Below are 21,014 nucleotides of genomic sequence, written 5' to 3'. Positions count from 1 at the left end.
GGCCATTTCAGTGGGCAGCTGATAGTCATCGACAGTGGTGCGGCGTAGGTCAGACCAGGCAAGGACAGCAGATTTCCTTGCCTCAAGGACGTTAGTGAACCCAATGAATTTTTGCAGCAAATCAAAATACCTTAAATGCTCACCATTACAGGGACTAGCTTCCAATTCCCGGTGATTATTATTAATTGATTTTAAATTGCACCAGCTGTCATGATGGGATTTGAAGACACATTCCCAGAGCATTAACCTGGGCCTCACGATTATTTAAGTGTTGATTCTAATCATGATCCAACATGAAAAGTTAGCAATCACGTGTAGCAACAAAACATCTACAAAAGCCATCCACAAAAACATCCTCACGGTGGCACGTGGCTCAGTGGTTAGCACTGCTGCCTCACGGCGGCTGGCACCCGGGTTCAGTTCCGGCCTCGGGCGACTGTCTGTGTGGCGTTTGCACAGTCTCACCATGTCTGCGTGGGTTTGCTCTGCTTTTCTCCCACAATCCAAAGATGTGCAGGTTAGGTGGATTGGCCACGGGGAATGCAGGATTACTGGGAATGGGTGGAATGCTGTATGGAGGATTAGGGCTGAATTCTCCCTTTCTGTACTGTAGGGATTCTCTGATTATTGGGGCAATGACAATATCACCCCCCCCCCCACCATCAAGCTTTTTCTCAGTAGCTCCAGTCTTGGCAACACCTTCTAAATCACTTCTGCACACTCTCTGGTGTAAATGTACACAACATTGGTGCGAGAGTCTAGTTCATGTTTACACAGTACCAGCATATCCAGTGTATCTTTCCTATTCATCTGCTAACCCTCAGCTAACGAAGGCAGGGTTTTATGTGCCTTTTTAACCATCTTAATTTGAGCTGCCCCATTGCCTTCAATAGGATGTGGACACACATTGCTAGGTCTCTATACTCCTGCCCCCTTTCTGATTCCCTGGGGGCCAGCTAACCTGTGTTATCGTCATGGGACAAAGTTTCTCGGTCAGGCTTGAGGGGGCGTGCAGTGATAGGAAGCAAAGTACCAAAGGAGAAGAGACTGGAGGGAAAACAAGGTTTTAGAGGCCAGGGAGAGGGTGGGTGACACAGACAGCAACCAATGAGCGAGACGTGAAGGAAACGGCCTCACAGCACCAGGGACCCAGGTTCAATTCCAGCCTCAGGCAACTGAATGTGTGAAGTTTGAACATTCTCCCTGGCTTTGCTCCGGGTGCTCCCACAATCCAAAGATGTGCAGGTTAAATGAATTAGCCATGCTAAAATTGCCGATGGTGTTCAGAGATGTGTAGGTTAGGTGCATCAGTCAGGGATAAAAGTCAAATAATAGAGTGGGGGAAAGGGTCTGGGTGGCTTGCTCTTTGGAGGGTCACTGTGGACTTGTTGGGCCAAATGGTCTGTTTCCACACTGTAGGGATGCTGTGAAACAGTGAGCCATCACATTGTACCAAGAGAGCAAGTGCTCTGCTCATTTCCTCAACATCAAGGTGAGATATGTCAGCCGTCATCAATGGGAGACTTTTTTTCCTCAACTTGGCAGCTTCAGATGTTTTCGGTCAAAAGGGTGAGGGGGGGTCACTGGATTCAAAATGCTAACCCCACTTTCTCTCTCCACAGATACTGCTGGACCTGCTGAGCTACTCCCACAATTTTCACCACTCTTCCAGATACTCCTGGGTTAGAGACAAGGTGATAACCGTCTATTTGACCTTTCTGAAAGACCACGTTCACTAATTGCAGCTCATTTGTAAAGGTGATTTATTTTCATTCAAACAGGAAGTGAAGGTAAACCACACAGACTGACATGACACCAGATTAGTCACAAGCTATTGCCTCATCCCCAAGGAATTCCTCTGTCGTGGGCTTTGTTAACAGAGGTGTTAGCCTGTGTGAAAGAGCAACAGGGTAGCCTACTTTCAAGGTGTCAGTGAGGTCTGCAGATGCGGGAGATCAGAGTCGAGAGTGTGGTGCTGGAAAAGCACAGCAGGTCAGGCAGCATCCGAGGAGCAGGAATATCAACGTTTCGGGCCAGAGCTCTTCATCGGTTTCCTGATTTAGGGCTCTGGCCCAAAATGTTGATTTTCCTGCTCCTCTGATGCCTCCTGATCTGCTGTGCTTTTCCAGCACCACACTCTCAACTAGTTTCAAGGTGTGACAGATCCAAACTTCCACGCTCTGTCTGAAAAAGAGGAGTGTGTATCAGTGACTGGAGTTTAAAGCCCAAGTAAGGGGAGAGTGTGAAAGCGGTGTTGGGAAACAAGGTTAAAAAGCTAGAGTTATAGTAGGAAACTTCAAGGTGATACTTAGTGGTTTATCCCAGTGAGTGAGAAGCATGCATTATCAGTGGCTAATAAGGATGTTAAGGGTGGCAGTACATTGAAAGAAACGCTCTGCAAATCCAAGAAACGCTCTTGGACATTTCCCGGAGGTTGGGAGTCCAAGAACTAGGAGAAAGTGAGGATTGCAGATGCTGGAGATCAGAGCCAGAGTGTGGTGCTGGAAGAGCACAGCCGGTCAGGCAGCATCCGAGGAGCAGGAGAGTCGACATTTCGGGAATAAGCTCTACATCAGGCATCATTCCTGAAACTTCGATTTTCCTGCTCCTTGGATGCTGCCTGACCTGCTGTCCTTTTCCAGCACCACACCCTCGAGTCCAAGAACGAGCCAACGCAATTTAAAAATAAGGGTCATGCATTTTCAGATGGAGATGGGATGACGAATCTTTGGCATCTTTGGGCCATGGTAGCTCAGCCTGAGAGAATACTTAAAGTAGCAGATTGATAGATGTCCGATTACCAGTACTGGACAGAGTCTTGGGGGCAATGTGAGTAAAATGCACTGAAAAGTTCAATCAGCCATGACTGTATTAAATGGTGGAGCAGACCCGACGGGCTGAATGGCCTACTCCTGTTCCCATGCCCCCTTGACTCATTCCTGGGATGGGTAGGGGAGTTATCTTATGAATGAGGTTTGGATAGGTCAAGCCCACCTCTCAAATTTTATAGAAATGTAGGTGACCCTTTTGAAACAAAGACAGATCCTGAGGGGGCTTGACAGGGAGGGTTTCGGGAAAACGTTTCCTCTTGTGCATATGCGTGTGTGTGGGGTGGGGGGGGTGCTACGGGACACTGTTCTTAAAACAAAAAAGGTCTCTCTTTGTAAGACAGGAATGAGGAGAAATCTTTTCACTCAGAGGGTTGTTGGAATATGAAGCTCTCTTCCCCAGAGGGTAGTCGAGGCTGGGTCTTCAGACGTATTCAAGGCCAGGTTGCTACACTCTAGAGACCGGGTGACAGAAGGGCAGGAAACAAATAGGAAAGTGGAACGGAGATCACAACCAAAGCCACTTAGGATCTTACTGACGTTGCAGGAGGCTCAAAAATGGCCAAATGATTGGCTCTTACACCCATGTTCCTGATCCACATTTCCCGGGGCACAGAACTTAGTCTCTTCAGCAAACCCTTTGAATCACTCCACAATCTCATCTTGTCCTCCATCTTGTAAGTCTCCTCCAACTTGACAGCCCCTCCTGGATTTCTCATCCCCCCCCCCCACCCCTTTCTCATACCCTCTCACCTCCGATTGGAGCACCATTCATTCCAGAGCATTCCACCCACTTAGTGCCATTTTCTGGAATCATTTAAAATGTCTCTCTCACTTTGGGAAATGAAGAAAAAAAAACTCCCTCACCCAGGATCCTACCTCAAGGTGAAGGGTCACTTTCAATATTTAAAAGCGCCATATAAATGCAAGCTGTTGTTAGCTTCACAGAACTGGGGACTGCACAGGAGGAGGCCATTTGACCCATCACGGCTGTGCTAGTTCTCTTGCACAGTCATTCACACAGAATCACTCCCACACACCCATTCCCTATAGCCTTTGATTGCACTGTGCCTGGAAGTATTCTGGGAGAGCTCAGCAAGAAACATCCCGAGTTTTCCAACTCGGAATTTTACAATCCAAAAAATTCTGCTTGGAACAAAAAGAGAAGTTTGGAATGTTGTTATATTTCTGACGTCAGTGCCGAACTCCTGTTTTGGCTGTGAATCGGATTAAGTTTGGCCATTCCTATTGGCTGTCACTGGTTTAAGAATTCCAATCTCAGGCAGAAGTACAACTGAAGATTTTGCCTTACTGATAAATGGCTGACATTTTCCTACAATTAAACTGTAAACTCTATTGCCGAATAATCCTGCCTGAACAGAGTACGGTTGTGGTAGCGTGTCTCAGATGTAGATCCATTGCTAGAACACCCAACATGGAGTCAATGTTCAAGTCCAATGTCTAAAGCCTGTCCACCATCTACTAGGCCCAAGTCAGGAGGGTGATGGAATACTCCCCACTTGCCTGGATGGGTGCAGCCCTAACAACATTTAAGAAGCTTGACACCACCCAGGGCAGAGCAGCCCCCACTTGACTGACACCACATCCACAAGCATCCATTCGCTCCACCACTGACACTCAGCAGCAGCAGAATGTACTATCTACAAGATGCAGTGCGGAAGTTCACCAAAGATCCTTAGGCAGCACCTTCCAAACCCATGACCCCTTCCATCTAGAAGGAGAAGGGCAGCAGATACATAGTATCACCACCCCTCCAGGATTCCCTCTAAATCACTCACGATCCTGACTTGGAAATATTTCACCGTTCCTTCACTGTCGCTGGGTCAAAATCCTCGAATTCCCTCCCTAAGGGCATTGTGAGTCAACTCACAACAGGTGGACTGCAGCAGTTCAAGAAGGCAGCTCACTCCCACCTTCTCAAGAGGCAACTAGAGAGAAGGCAAAAAAAAATACAGGCCCAGCCAGCAAAACCAATGTCCCACAGGTGAAAAAAGGGCTTGAGCACAAAAACAAACCCCTGACAATCTGGTGCAGTATCGAGGGAGTACTGCAAGGTTGACTGTGCTTTCTTTCAGATTAGATCTGCTGCTCACTAGACGCAGTATATCCCAGGGCATTACTTCAATAAGTAGAAAGTGGTCCTTCCCTGTTCAATATTTATTCCTTAAATCAACATCACAAGACACGATTAGATTAGATTACATTACAGTGTGGAAACAGGCCCTTCGGCCCAACAAGTCCACACCGACCCGCCGAAGCGTAACCCACCCATACCCCTACATTTACTCCTTACCTAACACTACGGGCAATTTAGCGTGGCCAATTCACCTGACCCTGCACATCTTTGGACTGTGGGAGGAAACCGGAGCACCCGGAGGAAACCCACGGGGAGAACGTGCAAACTCCACATAGTCAGTCGCCTGCGGCGGGAATTGAACCCGGGTCTCTGGCGCTGTGAGGCAGCAGTGCTAACCACTGTGCCACCGTGCCGCCCACAAATTACAGACTTATCTTGCCTTTATCACGTTACTGACTATGCATATCGAGCCCCATCAATCTAGTGTCGCAGTTCCTGCCTTACTATAGTGATTATATTTCAAAAAGTACTTGATTAGTTCAAAGGCACTCTGAGATACCTCGTGGTCATGAAAGGCACTAGAAATTGCATTACTCTCTTTCTTAAAACAGCAGATGTCCTTTCCCCAAGGTGGTGGCTTTCAAAACTATGAGGCATATTTTTAAGGTGTGGGGAAAAAGATTTTAAAAAAAAGACACGAGGGACAACTTTTTTTTTAAAAACAGAGTGGTTCAGGTGTGGAAAGGACTTCCTGAGGAGGTGGTGGATGCAGGTGCAGGTGCAGTTACAATGTTTAAAAGACATAATTTTAAGTACATGAATAGGAAAGGTTTAGAGGGATATGGGCCAGGAGCAGGCAGCTGGGACTAGTCTAGTTTGGGATTATGGTCAGCATGGACTGGTTGGATCGAAGGGTCCGTTTCTGTGCTGTATGGGTCTGAATCTATAGTGAATAAAACAGATTAATATTTGTTTTAAGTTGGTTAAGTTAAGCACTGGTCTTGTGTCCACACTTGTGTGAAGCACTTACTCCTTTGTCAGACAGTTTAGCCCCATCTCTGCAAAACCCTACCAAATCCCGGGAGTTAAAGGTGTAGGAGAGGAAAGGACAGCATCAGCGACAAATGTGGGTTTTATTTTGAGTGAGATTGATAGGGAGAAGCAAAGGTTTTGAACTGAAACAGTGGATCAGTCTCAATACAGATTTGGGTGGGGGAGTCACGGTGAAGGACACTGTGGAGTGAAAGCTGCTGGGTCAGGTCCACTGTTCTCTCTCTCTCTCTCTCTCTCAGAGCACAACTACAACCAATGGCAGAGTGACAATCGCCTCCTCCAAATGCTAACTGTGGAGCTTCGCCGTGAAATGGGTTCGGGCTGTGTCAGCCTGGGTTGGAGTGTATCCCCAAAGAAGTAGAGGCCCCGTTCAAGAAAGCTCAGAAGACCATAAGACATAGGAGTGGAAGTAAGGCCATTCGGCCCATCGAGTCCACTCCGCCATTCAATCATGGCTGATGCGCATTTCAGCTCCACTTACCAGCGTTCTCCCCGTAGCCCTTAATTCCTCTAGACAACAAGAATCTATCAATCTCGGCCTTGAAGACATTTAGCGTCCCGGCTTCCACTGCACTCCGTGGCAATGAATTCCACAGGCCCACCACTCTCTGGCTGAAGAAATGTCTCCGCATTTCTGTTCTGAAATGACCCCCTCTAATTCTAAGGCTGTGTCCACGGGTCCTAGTCTCCTCGTTTAACGGAAACAATTTCCTAGCATCCACCTTTTCCAAGCCATGTATTATTTTGTACGTCTCTATTAAGTCTCCCCTTAATCTTCTAAACTCCAACGAATACAATCCCAGTATCCTCAGCCGTTCCTCATATGTTAGACCTGTCATTCCAGGGATCATCCGTGTGAATCTCCGCTGGACACGTTCCAGTGCCAGTATGTCCTTCCTGAGGTGTGGGGACCAAAACTGGACACAGTACTCCAAATGGGGCCTAACCAGAGCTTTATAAAGTCTTAGTAGTACATCTCTGCTTTTATATTCCAACCCTCTTGAGATAAGAGACAACATTGCATTCGCTTTCTTAATCACGGACTCAACCTGCATATTTACCTTTAGAGAATCCTCGACTAGCACTCCCAGATCCCTTTGTGCTTTGGCTTTATTAATTTTCTCACCATTTAGAAAGTAGTCTATGCTTTTATTCTTTTTGCCAAAGTGCAAGACCTGGCACTTGCTCACATTAAATTCCATCAGCCATTTCCTGGACCACTCTCCCAACCTGTCAAGATCCTTCTGTAGCCTCCCCACTTCCTCAGTACTACCTGCCTGTCCACCTAACTTCGTATCATCGGCAAACTTCGCTAGAATGCCCCCGGTTCCCTCATCCAAATCATTAATATATAATGCGAACAGCTGTGGCCCCAGCACCGAACCCTGCGGGACACCGCTCGTCACCGGCTGCCATTCTGAAAAAGAACCTTTTATCCCAACTCTCTGCCTCCTGTCAGACAGCCAATCCTCAATCCATCCCAGCAGCTCACCTCGAACACCATGGGCCCTCACCTTGCTCAGCAGCCTCCCGTGTGGCACCTTATCAAAGGCCTTTTGAAAGTCTAGATAGACCACATCCACTGGGTTTCCCTGGTCTAACCTACTTGTTACCTCTTCAAAAAATTCCAACAGGTTTGTCAGGCATGACCTCCCTTTACTAAATCCATGTTGACTTGTTCTGATCAGACTCTGCTCTTCCAAGAATTTAGAAACCTCATCCTTAATGATGGATTCTAGAATTTTACCAACAACCGAGGTTAAGCTGATTGGCCTATAATTTTCCATCTTTTGCCTTGATCCTTTCTTGAACAAGGGGGTTACAACAGCCATCTTCCAATCATCCGGGACCTTTCCTGACTCCAGTGACTCTTGAAAGATCTCAACCAATGCCTCTGCTATTTCCTCAGCCACCTCTCTCAGAACTCTAGGGTGTACCCAATCGGGGCCAGGAGATTTATCAATTTTAAGACTTTTTAACTTTTCTAGCACTATCTCTTTCATAATGGCAACCATACTCAACTCAGCCCCGTGACACCCTTTAATTTTTGGGATATTGCTCATGTCTTCCACTGTGAAAACTGACGCAAAGTACTTGTTAAGTTCTCCTGCTATTTCCTTATCTCCCATCACTAGGCTTCCAGCATCAGTTTGAAGTGACCCAATGTCTACTTTTGCCTGTCGTTTGTTTCTTGGCAGCCGGTGACGAGCGGTGTCCCGCAGGGTTCGGTGCTGGGGCCACAGCTGTTCGCATTATATATTAATGATTTGGATGAGGGAACCGGGGGCATTCTAGCGAAGTTTGCCGATGATACGAAGTTAGGTGGACAGGCAGGTAGTACTGAGGAAGTGGGGAGGCTACAGAAGGATCTCGACAGGTTGGGAGAGTGGTCCAGGAAATGGCTGATGGAATTTAATGTGAGCAAGTGCCAGGTCTTGCACTTTGGCAAAAAGAATAAAAGCATAGACTACTTTCTAAATGGTGAGAAAATTAATAAAGCCAAAGCACAAAGGGATCTGGGAGTTTCTTATGTACTGAAAGAAACTTTTACTATTATTTCTAATATTACTGGCTAGCCTACCTTCATATTTGATCCTCTCATTTCTTATTACACTCTTTGTTATCCTCTGTTTGCTTTTGTATCCTTCCCAATCTTCTGATTTCCCACTGTTCTTAGCCACTTTATAGGATCTCTCTTTTTCTTTAATACATTTCCTGACTTCCTTTGTCAGCCAAAGTTGTCTAATCCCTCCCCGGTTAATCTTTCTTTTCTTGGGAATGAACCTCTGTACAGTGTCCTCAATTATACCTCCAAACTCCTGCCATTTTTGCTCTACTGTCTTCCCGGTTAGCCTCTGCTTCCAGTCTATTTTAGTCAGTTCCTCTCTCATGCCCTCATAATTACCTTTATTCAACTGTAACACCATTACATCCGATTTTGCCTTCTCCCTTTCAAACTCCAGACTGAACTCTACAGAAGAATGGTTGGGTGCGGAAAAGGGTAAAGACCACTTGCTGAAGTAGTTGTTCCTGTGTGGCTGGTGCTGGGGGGAAGGTCACTGGGACACAGTAAAAGGAAACTTTAACTTGCCACTGAGGAAAGCTGCCAGCTCTGATGTCTGTCTTGTGCCTGATGGGATTCTTGCTCGAAGTTGAAGAGGTTCGTCAGCAATGAGGTCGTGAAGGGGAAGAGGAAACCACAGTGAGACAGCAAAGTTTCAGAACCCTCCCTGCCAGCATGTCCACCTCCCAATGTGGTCAGCCCCAATTCCACAGTCTGCAATTAAAAACTGAGAGAAAGACATGAGGAGTGAACATTGTCTAACACCACAGCTTTCTGACTCCTGCACCATGTTCTCTATTTCAGTGGCAGCAGTGTGTACAAGCTCCTCTGTTATGGACTGTTAAGGCCTCCTTAAAACATTTCAAGAAAGTAGCCCACACCCTATCTTTGCTAGTTGCTTTCAGCAGGTATAACACAGATATTCCAGAAGGGTTTAAACAAAACAGAATTTATTTCCATGATTACCAAATGAACCCCCCCACAAACAAAAAGAGAACAGAATACAGGAATCCCCTCAGGCACAAGACAGACATCAGAGCTGGCAGCTTTCCTCAGTGGCAAGTTAAAGTTTCCTTCTACTGTGTCCCAGTGACCTTCCCCCAGCACCAGCCACACAGGAACAACTACTTCAGCAAGTGGTCTTTACCCTTTTCCGCACCCTAACCTAACCTACCCGAAAACCCAACAGATCATCCCAACTTAATGATGCTGTTCCCAATACTTGTAACAATCCCCATAAACACCCCTTGGCACAACAAGGTAAAATCAAACCCAGGGTCTTCCAGGGGAGAAGTCAGAGAGAGAGGAGAGTCAGCATGGACCTGCTTCTTTTGGGTCCAGTATGTTCAAAACTGCCTGCCTGCTTTCAGTGAACAGCCAGACCAAACCAAACCAGAGAAAAGCTGAGCTGGGAGAACAGGCCAGTCCCCTTTCATTGTATAAGTGATAACTTGAAAGCCTTTTTCCTGACACAGTATCTGTTAGCTATGATCAAACTGCCCCTAAAACTCTTCAAACGTAGACTTTTCGGAGTCTGTCTCTTTTACGGCCTCTCTGGGGAACAAAGCTAAGGACAATATGACTTGGTTAAAGGTGCAGCAACTCCACATCTTCCAAACCGTTGACTGCTACAACTCCAAAAGCCAAAGGCAGTAGACACTTGGGACCACCATTGCCTGAAAGTTCCCCTCCGAGCCATATACTTCCAAGTCCGGATGGTGTATCACTGTTCTTTACGTCACTGGATCAAACACCAGGAACTCCCTTTCTAACAGTACCCCCTCACTACAGAGGCAGCAGCACCTCCAGGAAATGGCTCATCATCACTCTTTCGAGGCAATCGCATCATGAACAATAAATACTGACCTGAGCAGTGACCGTCACATCCCATGGAAGAATTCTTTTGTGAGGTCTCTCGTCTTGGGAGATGGGGCAGAGCGGGAATGTCATTATCTTAGCAATACAGAGGTAAGGCAAATGCTCTTGGGACAGTGGTTCAAATCCCACCCATGACGCCGGTGGGATTTAAATATAACTGGAATACAATATAAAAGAGAGAAAAGATAGAAATTGCTAGAAAAGCTCAGCACATCTGGCATCTGTGGAGAGAAGTCAGAGTTAACATTTCAGCTCGAGTGACCCTTTCTCAGAATGCAATTCCAATTTCTTGCTATAGATGCTGCTGAGCTTTTCCAGCAATTTCCAATTTTGTCTCCGATTTACAGCATCTGCAGTTCTTTCGGAATGCAATATAAAACTGGCCCTAGTGACAGTGACCATGTCAACCATCATGGATTGTCGCAAAAAGACCACCTAGTTCACCAAAGTCCTTCTGGGAAGGAAATCTGGTCTGGCAGACACGTGACTCTAGGCCCACAACAACGACTCTTTGCTGACTCCTGAATGGCCCCAGCAATTCAATCATTTCAAGGGAAATGAGGCACAGGCAACAGATGCTAGCTTTCCTAGTGGCACCTACATCCCACAGAAGAATGAAAAGAAATGAAGAACTAGGAGAATGGAGAACACGAACAATGATCACCGCGCATCAAAATAGAAAGAGAGGAAACACTTCCCCAAATTGTAAGAAAATCTAGCAATGTGGAAGGTGGCCAGTCAGCCCATCATTCCTGTGTTAGCCCCTTGAAACAGCCCTCCAATCTGTCCCAGGGCACAATGTAGTGACTGTAATGAAGTCAGCCAGGTGGGCCTCAAAAGAATAGGAGTTCCCTGATTGGGTTAATCTGGTCCAATTCGGGAGCCCTGCCTGATAGATAGAAACAGAAGTGTCAGAGGCTCTGCTCACTCCGAGAGCTGGATCAGAGTCAAGGACTCTCCACATGTAAATAAAGGCCGACTAGGTGATGGGATACCAGCCTCTGTGGAGGTATTTCATTCAGCTTCTCATCAGCCGGTAACGTTTTGCCTTCTCATGTAGAAGCGGAACCTGGTTTAATCAAACAAGCCAACCAAATTTCTTAGCTGGCACTGACCTCCAACTCCATAATGTGGGTAAAGCTGTAACCAACATTAAAATACAACGTGGGAATCGTGCTAATGATGTAAACGCTGTAAACCACTCAGAAAACATGTGGATGTGATGACTAATTGATCTCAGGAACATACCAAGCAAATGTCCTTGACTATAATGAAGTGCTGGTGAATTATTAAAATAGACTTTGCACAATGTAATGCTGTCTGATACAAGTCAGGAAGGTCTCAAGTTCAATCCGTAGTCCAGGCTGAGTTGGCCACACTTAGCTACATAGGTCATGGTCATTTGCACTCCTGTACTGTCCCAATGTAACCCAGTCACTGGGATGACAGAAACTTTTTTTACAACCCTCAGCCACAAACATCCTTCAGACATTCCCAATTCCTTAAAATCAGGAGCAGGCTGGATACAGTACACATGAAGAAATTGTTCCCACTTGTTACCGGGACATGAACAAGACAGCGCAGACTTAAAGCAAGTTACAACAAAAAAGCAAGGCTAAGCTGAGAAAAGAAAAGCAAAGTTTTCACTGAGCAAATAGTCATAGGTATAGGAGATGTACAGCATGGTCCATGCCGACCAGATATCCCAACTCAATCTAGTCCCACCTGCCAGTGCCCGGCCCATATCCCTTCAAACCCTTCCGATTCATATACCCATCCAGATGCCTCTTAAATGTTGCAATTGTACCAGCCTCCGCCACTTCCTCTGGCAGCTCATTCCATGCACGTACCACCCTCTGTGGAATGCAGTACCTGGAAATGTGATGGAGGCTGGTTCAGTTGGGGATTGGTCAAATTACTTGGATAAAAACACTCTGCAGTGGTCTGGCGCAGACCTCGTGTAATGAACAGGCTCCTTCTGTGATGTAAGACTCCTGTGACTCTGACTGGTAGCTAGTATGTAACTAGATGCTCTCCAAGAGATCATTAGCGACTGGTTTGACACTGTCTCAGAAGTGACTCAGTGCCTCATATGAACAGCATAGCCTTTACAATCTTAAGTTGCGTGAATGTAGCCGGTACTCTCCACTTGGTGTTACTGACAGCCAATGACTTCCTCATAAAAGCCAGTCTGTAATTCTGAGTGTTGGTGCGTGAGGGAGGTTTGAGGAAGGATGCGAGAGGAGTGAAATCATTAGGCGTTCCTTGCCTGTCATTTTCATCCAGCTCCCCCTGCTTAACATTGACCCCACTTGGACACAAGCCAAATTCAGGGTGCTATTCAACTGCTGTAGTCATCACAATCAAACAATCTACCAGCGGGTAGACTGGCAAAGGCACACATTCTAAAAGGTGAAAGACTTAACAACAATCATTTTAGTTGCATAACACTGTAATCTTTTGCTACAAATTCTGTATCTTATGGCCCTGCTCCACAACCACCTGATGAAGGAGCAGCGCTCCAAAAGCTAGTGCTTCCAAATAAACCTGTTGGACTATAACCTGGTGTTGTGTGATTTTTAACTAAAGGCACACACGTCACCTGGGCGAAATATCAGAAGACAAAGAGTGACCTTGGGACCTTCAATGGGAAGAGAAAATTATACAGCAACAACTTGCATTTATATGGCACCTCTGGAGTAAACTTGTCCTGAAGTGTTTCACGGAAACATTGTCAATATTTATCTGGCATAGAAACAAAATGGATATATCGTGCTAGATAAACAGATCAAAATGGAGACTTTAAGCAGAACCTTAGAGGAGGAACAAGAGGTGAGGATTCCAGAGGTTTAGAGCTACACAGCTATAGACAGTGGAAGTGGGGGATGCTCAAAAACCAGAGTCAGAGGTACACAGAGCTCCTCGAGGGGTTTTGAAAGGGCAAGACTAAGGAGGGATTCCAACACGAGGGTTAGCGTTTTTAAAAAGGCTGCACTGGAATCAAATGATGCACAAGGCAGGGACAAGGGGGGAAACAGGACTTTGAGGGAGTTCAGATGTAGTAGGAGGCTTGATTAAAACAAATCCAAGTTGTGAAATGTAAGCTGGTGAGGCCAGCTAGCTTGACAGTGCAACAGGCCAGCAGGAAATAACAAAAGCATGATGATTTCAGCAGCTGAATAATTCTACCTTTGCTGGGTTTGGAGGCCTCAGATGCATTAGCTGCAGCCCTATCCCTATCTCCAGTTCACAGTCAAACCCTTCAACGTGACATTAAACTCCCCCAGCAGCAACAATGCGCAGATATAAATGTACACACTTCACATAACACTGCTCGGAAATTAAAACCAAATGCAAGCCAGACTGCAAGGAGGAAGGCGTGCACTGGCTGGGAGCTTTACTATTCAACCGCTCTATATAATTCTGGCCTCTTGTGCCTTCCTGGTTTTAACCATTCCACCATCAGACAACTGCACAGCTGCTAGACACCACACTCTTGAATTTCCTCCCTACATCTCTCCACCTCAACTTCCCTCCTTGAAAACCTACCTCCTTGACCAAGCTTGTGGACATCTAACTTCACATGGCGCAGTGTCACCCTGCTTTTGTGAAGAGCCTTGGGATGTTCTTTCACTTCAAAGCAGTGTCATATAAATAGACATTTTTTGCTATTATTTGACATGAACTGCTTGATGCTACGAGCCTGGAGAAATTACTCCATTCCCAAATCCTCACCTTGCGTTGTGAAAAGAGAATAAGCAGGCAGAACACTAAAGCTCCTGGGGTACAGAATGACCTCTCATGTGCTACAGTTGCTCCCCTGCCCTCACCATTATTGAAGTGCCATGTATTTAAATATGATGACAATCTTCATCAGACTGAGCAATAAGTTTGCAGCTACTTCTGCACTGCGAGCACAGCACTGCAATAGTCCATCTGTTTCTCTTCCCTTTGCCAACTGTTCACCCAATTGCTTCCTCCTTCCCCTTTCTCTGAGCAGGCAGGCACCTCATAGGCAGAGTTGTAAGGGCTCCTGCCGACTCCTGAGCTGAGTAGGCATGTGCGTGCTTGGGGGTGAGGGTGGGGGTGGGGGTAGGGGTAAAGAGGAGATGATGGGTGGCCACTTTACCAACGTCTCCACTGCAATTCAAAACTCTGCCCAATGCCTTCGCCAGGTGAAAGGGAGGACTGCAGATGCTGGAAAGTCAGAGTCGGAAAGTGTGGTGCTGGAAAAGCACAGCAGGTCAGGCAGCATCCAAGGAGCAGGGAGAGTTGACATTTTAGGCATAAACCATTCCTGATGAAGGGTTTATGCCTGAAACATTGATTTTTTTTGCTCCTTGGATGCTGCCTGACCAGCTGTGCTTTTCCAGCGCCACACTCTCGACCCAATGCCTTCGCCAGTCTGCTGCCATGCATTTCAAAGACATGTTTCTGACAATGCTGACGGGGGAACACACTAGGAGAAATTTCTGTATCAACAATGCCTTTAGACATCCTCAGCTCGGTAGGTAATACACTGGAGTCTTCACCCAGAAGATTGTAGGTTCAAGACGCACTTCCATGTTTTTGAACACAAAACTGGTACCTCAGTGCAATACTGAAGGAGTGCCACAATGTTGGAGCTGCTGTCCTTTCAGGCAAATAAGGGGTCTCTGTCTGCCCTCCCAGGCGGACACCATTTGAGTCAAACAGTGGTAAAGAGGCCACTGTGTCCTCATCAACATTTATCCTGCAGCTCTTCATCTGTCTCTCTCTCTCGTGTTTTTTGTTCCCAAAGACGCTGCCAGACCTGCTGAGTTTCTCCACCATTGTCTTGGTTTGTTTCAGATTTCCAGCACCAGCAATATTTTGCTTTTATTTGGCCTTTAGCTAATGTCCAAACAAAAAAGTGATCTGGTTGTGGGATGTTGACATTTATCACCCTGGGCGCCTACCCAGCAACGCCCATATCCCATGGGCAAACAAAGAAAAATACAACAAGTAATGGGAATGGTGGGATCCTACTGGCTGCCATGTTTTCTAAATTACAACAGTGTGGATACTTCGGAATGTCCTGAAGTTGGTGGAGTCTGAATATTTCTTTCACGCTCCCATCCTTCATCAGGGTTCATTGGACACACATCATAGAACGGGTACAGGATGTAAGGGGGCCATTTAAGGGGGCCATTTAGTCTGTCAGGTTCATACCGGCTCTCTTATAGTTCATCATCTCACCCCCCTGCCTTTTCCCCACATAACCTGCAATTTATTTTATCTTTGGAAAATTATCCAAATTCCTTTTGAATGTTCCGCTACAATCTCAGGCAGCAAGAAAATTTACACCCCCCCCCCCCCCCCCCCCTGTGGTTGCTTCTTTCACCAACCAGACTCTCTCTGGTTCTGGAACTGATTGCCAATGGGGAGCAGTGTCTCCCTTCAGGACCTGACCTCATGGTATTGAGGACTTCTGTCAAACCTCCTCAGGACCTCCTCTTTCATGAAGGAAAACAGTCCCACCTTCACCAATCCAGCCATTCCTGTATCACAGCACTTCCCAATTTGTGTCCCCGTGCTGTGGGCCCATTTTGAGGCTTGGAAATTATCACGACTCTTGAAACTTGCCCGCCATGGAATGGTTGACGGTGAGAGAGGGGAGACGGAAGGACAAGACTCAGTGGGGAAGGCGAGAGAGTTGGCCACAGATCTGCCTCAGAGGGCATGACCCCAAACCTAGCTTGACATCCCACTTCGGGGTCGTGGGCTGCATCTCCTTGGCTCAATTCTTTTATATATTGTTTGCACTCTTTCCCGGTGCCTTCACAATCACAAAAAATATACCTGCGTTTGTTGTTAAAAATAAAACCTTTCCTCTTTCTCGCTCACTCACCACCCAAACGGATGCCCCGTGAGAAGTGATGCCCCAATGGGAGGGCAGGTTAACTCAACCTCAGCCTAAAGAGGAAAGGGAGGCCCTGGTTCTAGTCCCACCTACTCCCCAGGCATGTAAATGCAATTCTTACAATGTGGAAGCTGGCCATTTGGCCCACAGATACACACTGTCCCTCTGGAGAGTGTCCCACACAGACTCAGCCCCACAACTCTGCACTTCCCATGGCTAACCCACCTAGCCTGCACATCCCTGAACACCATTGGGCAATTCAGCATGGCCAATCCACCCTGACCTGCACATCTTTGGATTGTGGGAGGAAACCGGAGCACCCAGAGGAAACCCACACAGACAGGGGGAGAATGTGCAAACTCCACACGGACAATGCTAACCGCTGAGCCACTGCGCTGCTGCAAAAGCATGCCTGGTTGGAAAACATCTACCTCAGGGCCAGAGAGCTCTCATGGCACAGTGGTAGTGACCACACTTCTGAGCCAGGAAGCCTATGTTCAAGTCCCACCACCTCCAGAGATGTGCAATAAACATCTCCTCACCGGGGCAGTGCTGTGCAGTCTAACTGAGGAGGGACCAGGAGGCGAGAGTTCAAATCCCCTAGGCCATGCTTAAAAACATCTCTGCTGAGGTGGGAAAAGATCAGTCCTGAGGAAGGCTCACTCTACCCAAAACATTAACTCTCTCTCCAGAGATGCTGCCAAACCTGCTGAGCTTTTCCAGCAATTTCTGCTTTTATTAAAAGATGTGAACTTGGGAGATTTTCAGGGTCAGTGTGTGTGTCTCTCTCTCTCTCTCGGGGGGGGGGGGGGGGTGCGGAGATGAGAGGGTGAGGGCTATTGTTGGTTTTAAACCCCCCCCCCCCCAACCCCAACCCCATGGACCGCAAGCTGGGGAATATCTGACTGAAATGCAACATTCCCCCACCCTCCCTGCCTCCCTCGCCCACGCACCGAAGCTGCATTAAACCCCAGGTGTCCCTCCCCATCCTTGAGGGAGGGGGCTGGCAATGTACTCACTGCACGTCCCGGCGGATGGTCTTGAAGAAGATGCCCAGGAACGTGCGGCCTCCCGAGGCGAGGTAGAGAGCGCAGGTAGCGGCGCAGAGCAGCGGCCACGGCAGAGCGGTGAGGGAGCGCAGCAGCAGGAACACCACGGAGCAAGTGGCCAGTCTCCACATCGTCACCTCCAAAACTATACACACACACACAGGAAACAGGGGATGGGCAATTAAGATGTAAGCAAAACAAACCCCTCTCAAACACAGAAGAGGACAGGCTTCAACAACTGCAAATAATTAAAAAAAGGACAGGGTTTGACTGCAACAAGGAATTCAATCTCACAATCAAGGAGCAAGCAAGCCGGCAGATCTCCAAATTTTACAATAAAAAAAATCACACGAGGGTATTTCCCATTGCCACGTTTCTGCAATTCAACTTTTTTTCAGCCTTGCGGGTGATTTAAAAGCAAAGCCAATCCGGGAAATGGAAGAAGCAGTCGCTCAGTTCCCTTGCAGTCTGTCACTTCTGACGGTGTACTTTCTGCTACCTAGCGACCTGCACCGGTCATCATGACCTTCCTTCTCCTCCTTTGTAGGCGGTTTGATTGACAGGGGAATGTGCCAGCCTTCTCCTCCCCCCCCGCCAACCCTGCCTGGGATAGGCGCAAGGCAGGAGGGAGGCTTTCGGGAATTGTAGTTCTTCAAAGAGGTAAGCAATGCAAAAGCGTAAAGACGTACATCTGCACCGTATGCAAAATAAAACAAAAAACAAGTTGCTGGATTACAAGCGGAGAGAGAAGCCGAGTTAACGTCGCAGATCCTTTGCAATAATGAAGATTCATCCCGGAAGTGCAGTTATGTTTGTTTTTCTCTCTTCAGAATTGCTGTGGGACTTGCCCAGTGTTTCCAGCACTTTCTGTTTTAATATTACGTTTGCTTTCTCCAGGCGCTAGTCAACATGCTCCCACGTCGGTGTAGTTACATTCCCCAACCCTTCATATGCAAAAAGAAAGTGAAATACAAATTGTTCACTGAGATGCTTTTTTTTTAAATTGTCCATTCCTAATTGCCTTTGAAATAGGTAGTGGTGAGCTGGTCTCTTGAAGGACTGCAGTCCATTTAGGAAGTAAGGAGACCTGCAGTGGTCTTCAGGAGTTCCAGGATTTGATTTATTATTGTCATGTGCATCTGGGTCCAGTGAAAAGTTCTGATTTGTGTGCAGTACAGGCTGGCCGCACCATACAGAGAAACTTCAGGTAATAGAACAGAGCAAGGATCATTATGTTATGGCTGCACAAATAGCAGGATCAACATTAAATTTAAATATTGAGAGGTCCATTCAAAAGTCTAATGAAAGCAGGGAAGGAGCTGTTCTTGAACCTATTCATACATGTATGCAAATTTTTGTATCTTCTGCCAGATGGAAAAGAATAAAATTGGGGTGGGATGAATCTGATTATGAAGAATGTAGCATTTGAGTGAAGTTGAATTGTGGGTTCTTTGAAGTGAGAGAGAGGCACTGCTGGGCTCTGAACCCAGGATCTCTTGTTTACAAGACAGGCACTTTAACCACTTGATGGAGCAGCCAGATGATTTGGAGGCAGGGTGGTGTGTGGCCCAGTGGTTTAAAGAGACTTACTGTGGAGAATGGACTGAGCTCTTGGTTGAATGAAGACCTAATGGTTTCTTCTTTAGCCATTCCCAGACCCAAGATGTTCAGTTACTTAGACCCAATCACATGGCTGTTGGCAGACAAAGGTCTTTGTCATTGGTAACTGGTCACTAGTCCATAGACCATCGGCCAAACTCTTGTTGCCATCCAAAAGCTCCATCTGAATACAGAATCCCTTGACCCCAGTACATTTCCAACCTAAATTTCAATTCCTGCTTGTTCAAGCTGTTGTTTAAACAATGCTTGCTATCAGTGTCACATGACTTGCTTTTCACAATGTGATGTGCTACTTTAAAGCACTTTAGCACAGCTCATTCTCATTTCAGTCCATAATTTTAAAAAGTACAAAAGTGAAAAGACACAGTTTTTCCACCACCACCACATTTGAACATAACAATTTTGAAGTTATAAAAAAAAGACTGACTCATTTCCAAGTGTTTTTTGACCCTTGCATTTGCTGTTTGGTAAACAAATGATTTGCATACAGTATAATCCACATTCCTAATGAAGGGCTCATGCCTGAAACATCGACTCTCCTGCTCCTTGGATGCTGCCTGACCTGCTGTGCTTTTCCAGCATCACACTTTTCGACTCTGATCTCCAGCATCTGCAGTCCTCATTTTCTCCTACAGTATAATCTAACAAACAATAATGGAATTTCTGACTAATTGCTGATCTTTTAGGGATACATTTTGGCTAGGCTGATGGAGAATCTTTGAATTCTCCTCTGAAAGGTGCCCGACATCTTCTACGAGCAGTTAAGTTAAACTATGGGCTATGTTCATTCGAAAGAAAGAAGTTTTGAGAATGCACAATTCCCTCAGTTCTGCTTGGAAAATGGATATGTGTTCAAGTCCCAGTCCTGAAACATTCTGACTCGGAGCTGAGAGAGCCAAGGTCAACATGAAACAAGGTGATCTTGCTCCAAACAGCTAAGGTTTAACAGGTCTTCTTTTTAGCAATAAGGAGGTGTTGTTCTAGCTTCAGACTTTGAACCGATGTTATATTAAGCATCCCTTCAGAACATAAAGGGCTGTTTGGGGGAGGAGCTAACCAGTTATCAGTTTAATTGTTGGTTTTCTGGTGCAAAGCTCCATGTCGTGGAACATTAATCGGTGCTTACACTTTAACCTGAGGCCTGCAACTTGAGGTCTCACAACAGACTTTTACATAACTCAGATTACGTAATTGGCTAGTAATTACTATGTAATAAATCTATTCTGTCCAACAAGACTATCCACTTTGTGTGGGCTTCATTCCCAGTTTGAAGTATATAATGCGGACTGATACTAATCAGAAGGATTGGTGACAGTGAATCTATCCAAGGCCTGTTAAATGTTTCCAATGTACGCAACAGCAATAATATACTTCCCAATGTCCTCAGGCAAAACATCCTCTTCAAAGAACACAACTAGATGACAGCTAATGAAATACTCGCATTAGTACGGGACCAGAAAAGAAGAATCCACACACTCATCTGAAATTCCTTCATAGCTCCTTGAAGGTGGAGTGGCAGGTAGATAGGATAGTGAAGAAGGAGTTTGGTATGCTTTCCTTTATTGGTCAGAGTATTGAGTACAGGAGTTGGGAGGTCATGTTGCGGCTGTACAGGACATTGGTTAGGCCACTGTTGGAATATTGCGTGCAATTCTGGTCTCCTTCCTATCGGAAAGATTTTGTGAAACTTGAAAGGGTTCAGAAAAGATTTACAAGGATGTTGCCAGGTTGGAGGATTTGAGCTATAGGGAGAGGCTGAACAGGCTGGGGCTGTTTTCCCTGGAGCGTCAGAGGCTGAAGTGTGACCTTATAGAGGTTTACAAAATTATGAGGGGCATGGATAAGATAAATAGACAAAGTCTTTTCCCTGGGGTGGGGGAGTCCAGAACTAGAGGGCATAGGTTTAGGATGAGAGGGGAAAGATATAAAAGAGACCTAAGGGGCAACCTTTTCACACAGAGGGTGGTACGTGTATGGAATGAGCTACCAGAGGAAGTGGTGGAGGCTGGTACAATTGCAACATTTAAGAGGCATTTGGATGGGT

At 46.4% G+C, this 21,014-nt stretch overlaps 1 protein-coding gene across 1 annotated transcript in view; it reads right to left on the bottom strand.

Moving 5' to 3' along the window:
• The window catches only part of slc27a4 (solute carrier family 27 member 4), a 63,100-nt gene extending 45,242 nt beyond the window's left edge, over window positions 1-17,858 (bottom strand). The window contains exons 1-2 of the mRNA XM_087998287.1: window positions 17,645-17,858; window positions 17,321-17,495 (exon numbers count right to left, since the gene is read on the bottom strand). Of these exons, the coding sequence (XP_087854413.1) occupies window positions 17,321-17,481 (161 nt within the window). The 5' untranslated portion in view covers window positions 17,482-17,495; window positions 17,645-17,858. The remainder of the gene's footprint in view (window positions 1-17,320; window positions 17,496-17,644) is intronic.
• Between the last annotated feature and the right edge of the window lie 3,156 nt (window positions 17,859-21,014).

This window comes from Chiloscyllium plagiosum, unplaced genomic scaffold (assembly GCF_037043375.1).
Source record: "Chiloscyllium plagiosum isolate Xiang-an unplaced genomic scaffold, Cpla_swu_hap1 HiC_scaffold_21, whole genome shotgun sequence".
Lineage (NCBI taxonomy): Eukaryota > Metazoa > Chordata > Chondrichthyes > Orectolobiformes > Hemiscylliidae > Chiloscyllium > Chiloscyllium plagiosum.
Note: the sequence above shows the minus strand (reverse complement) of the source record. Positions and strands in the feature narration are given on the sequence as shown.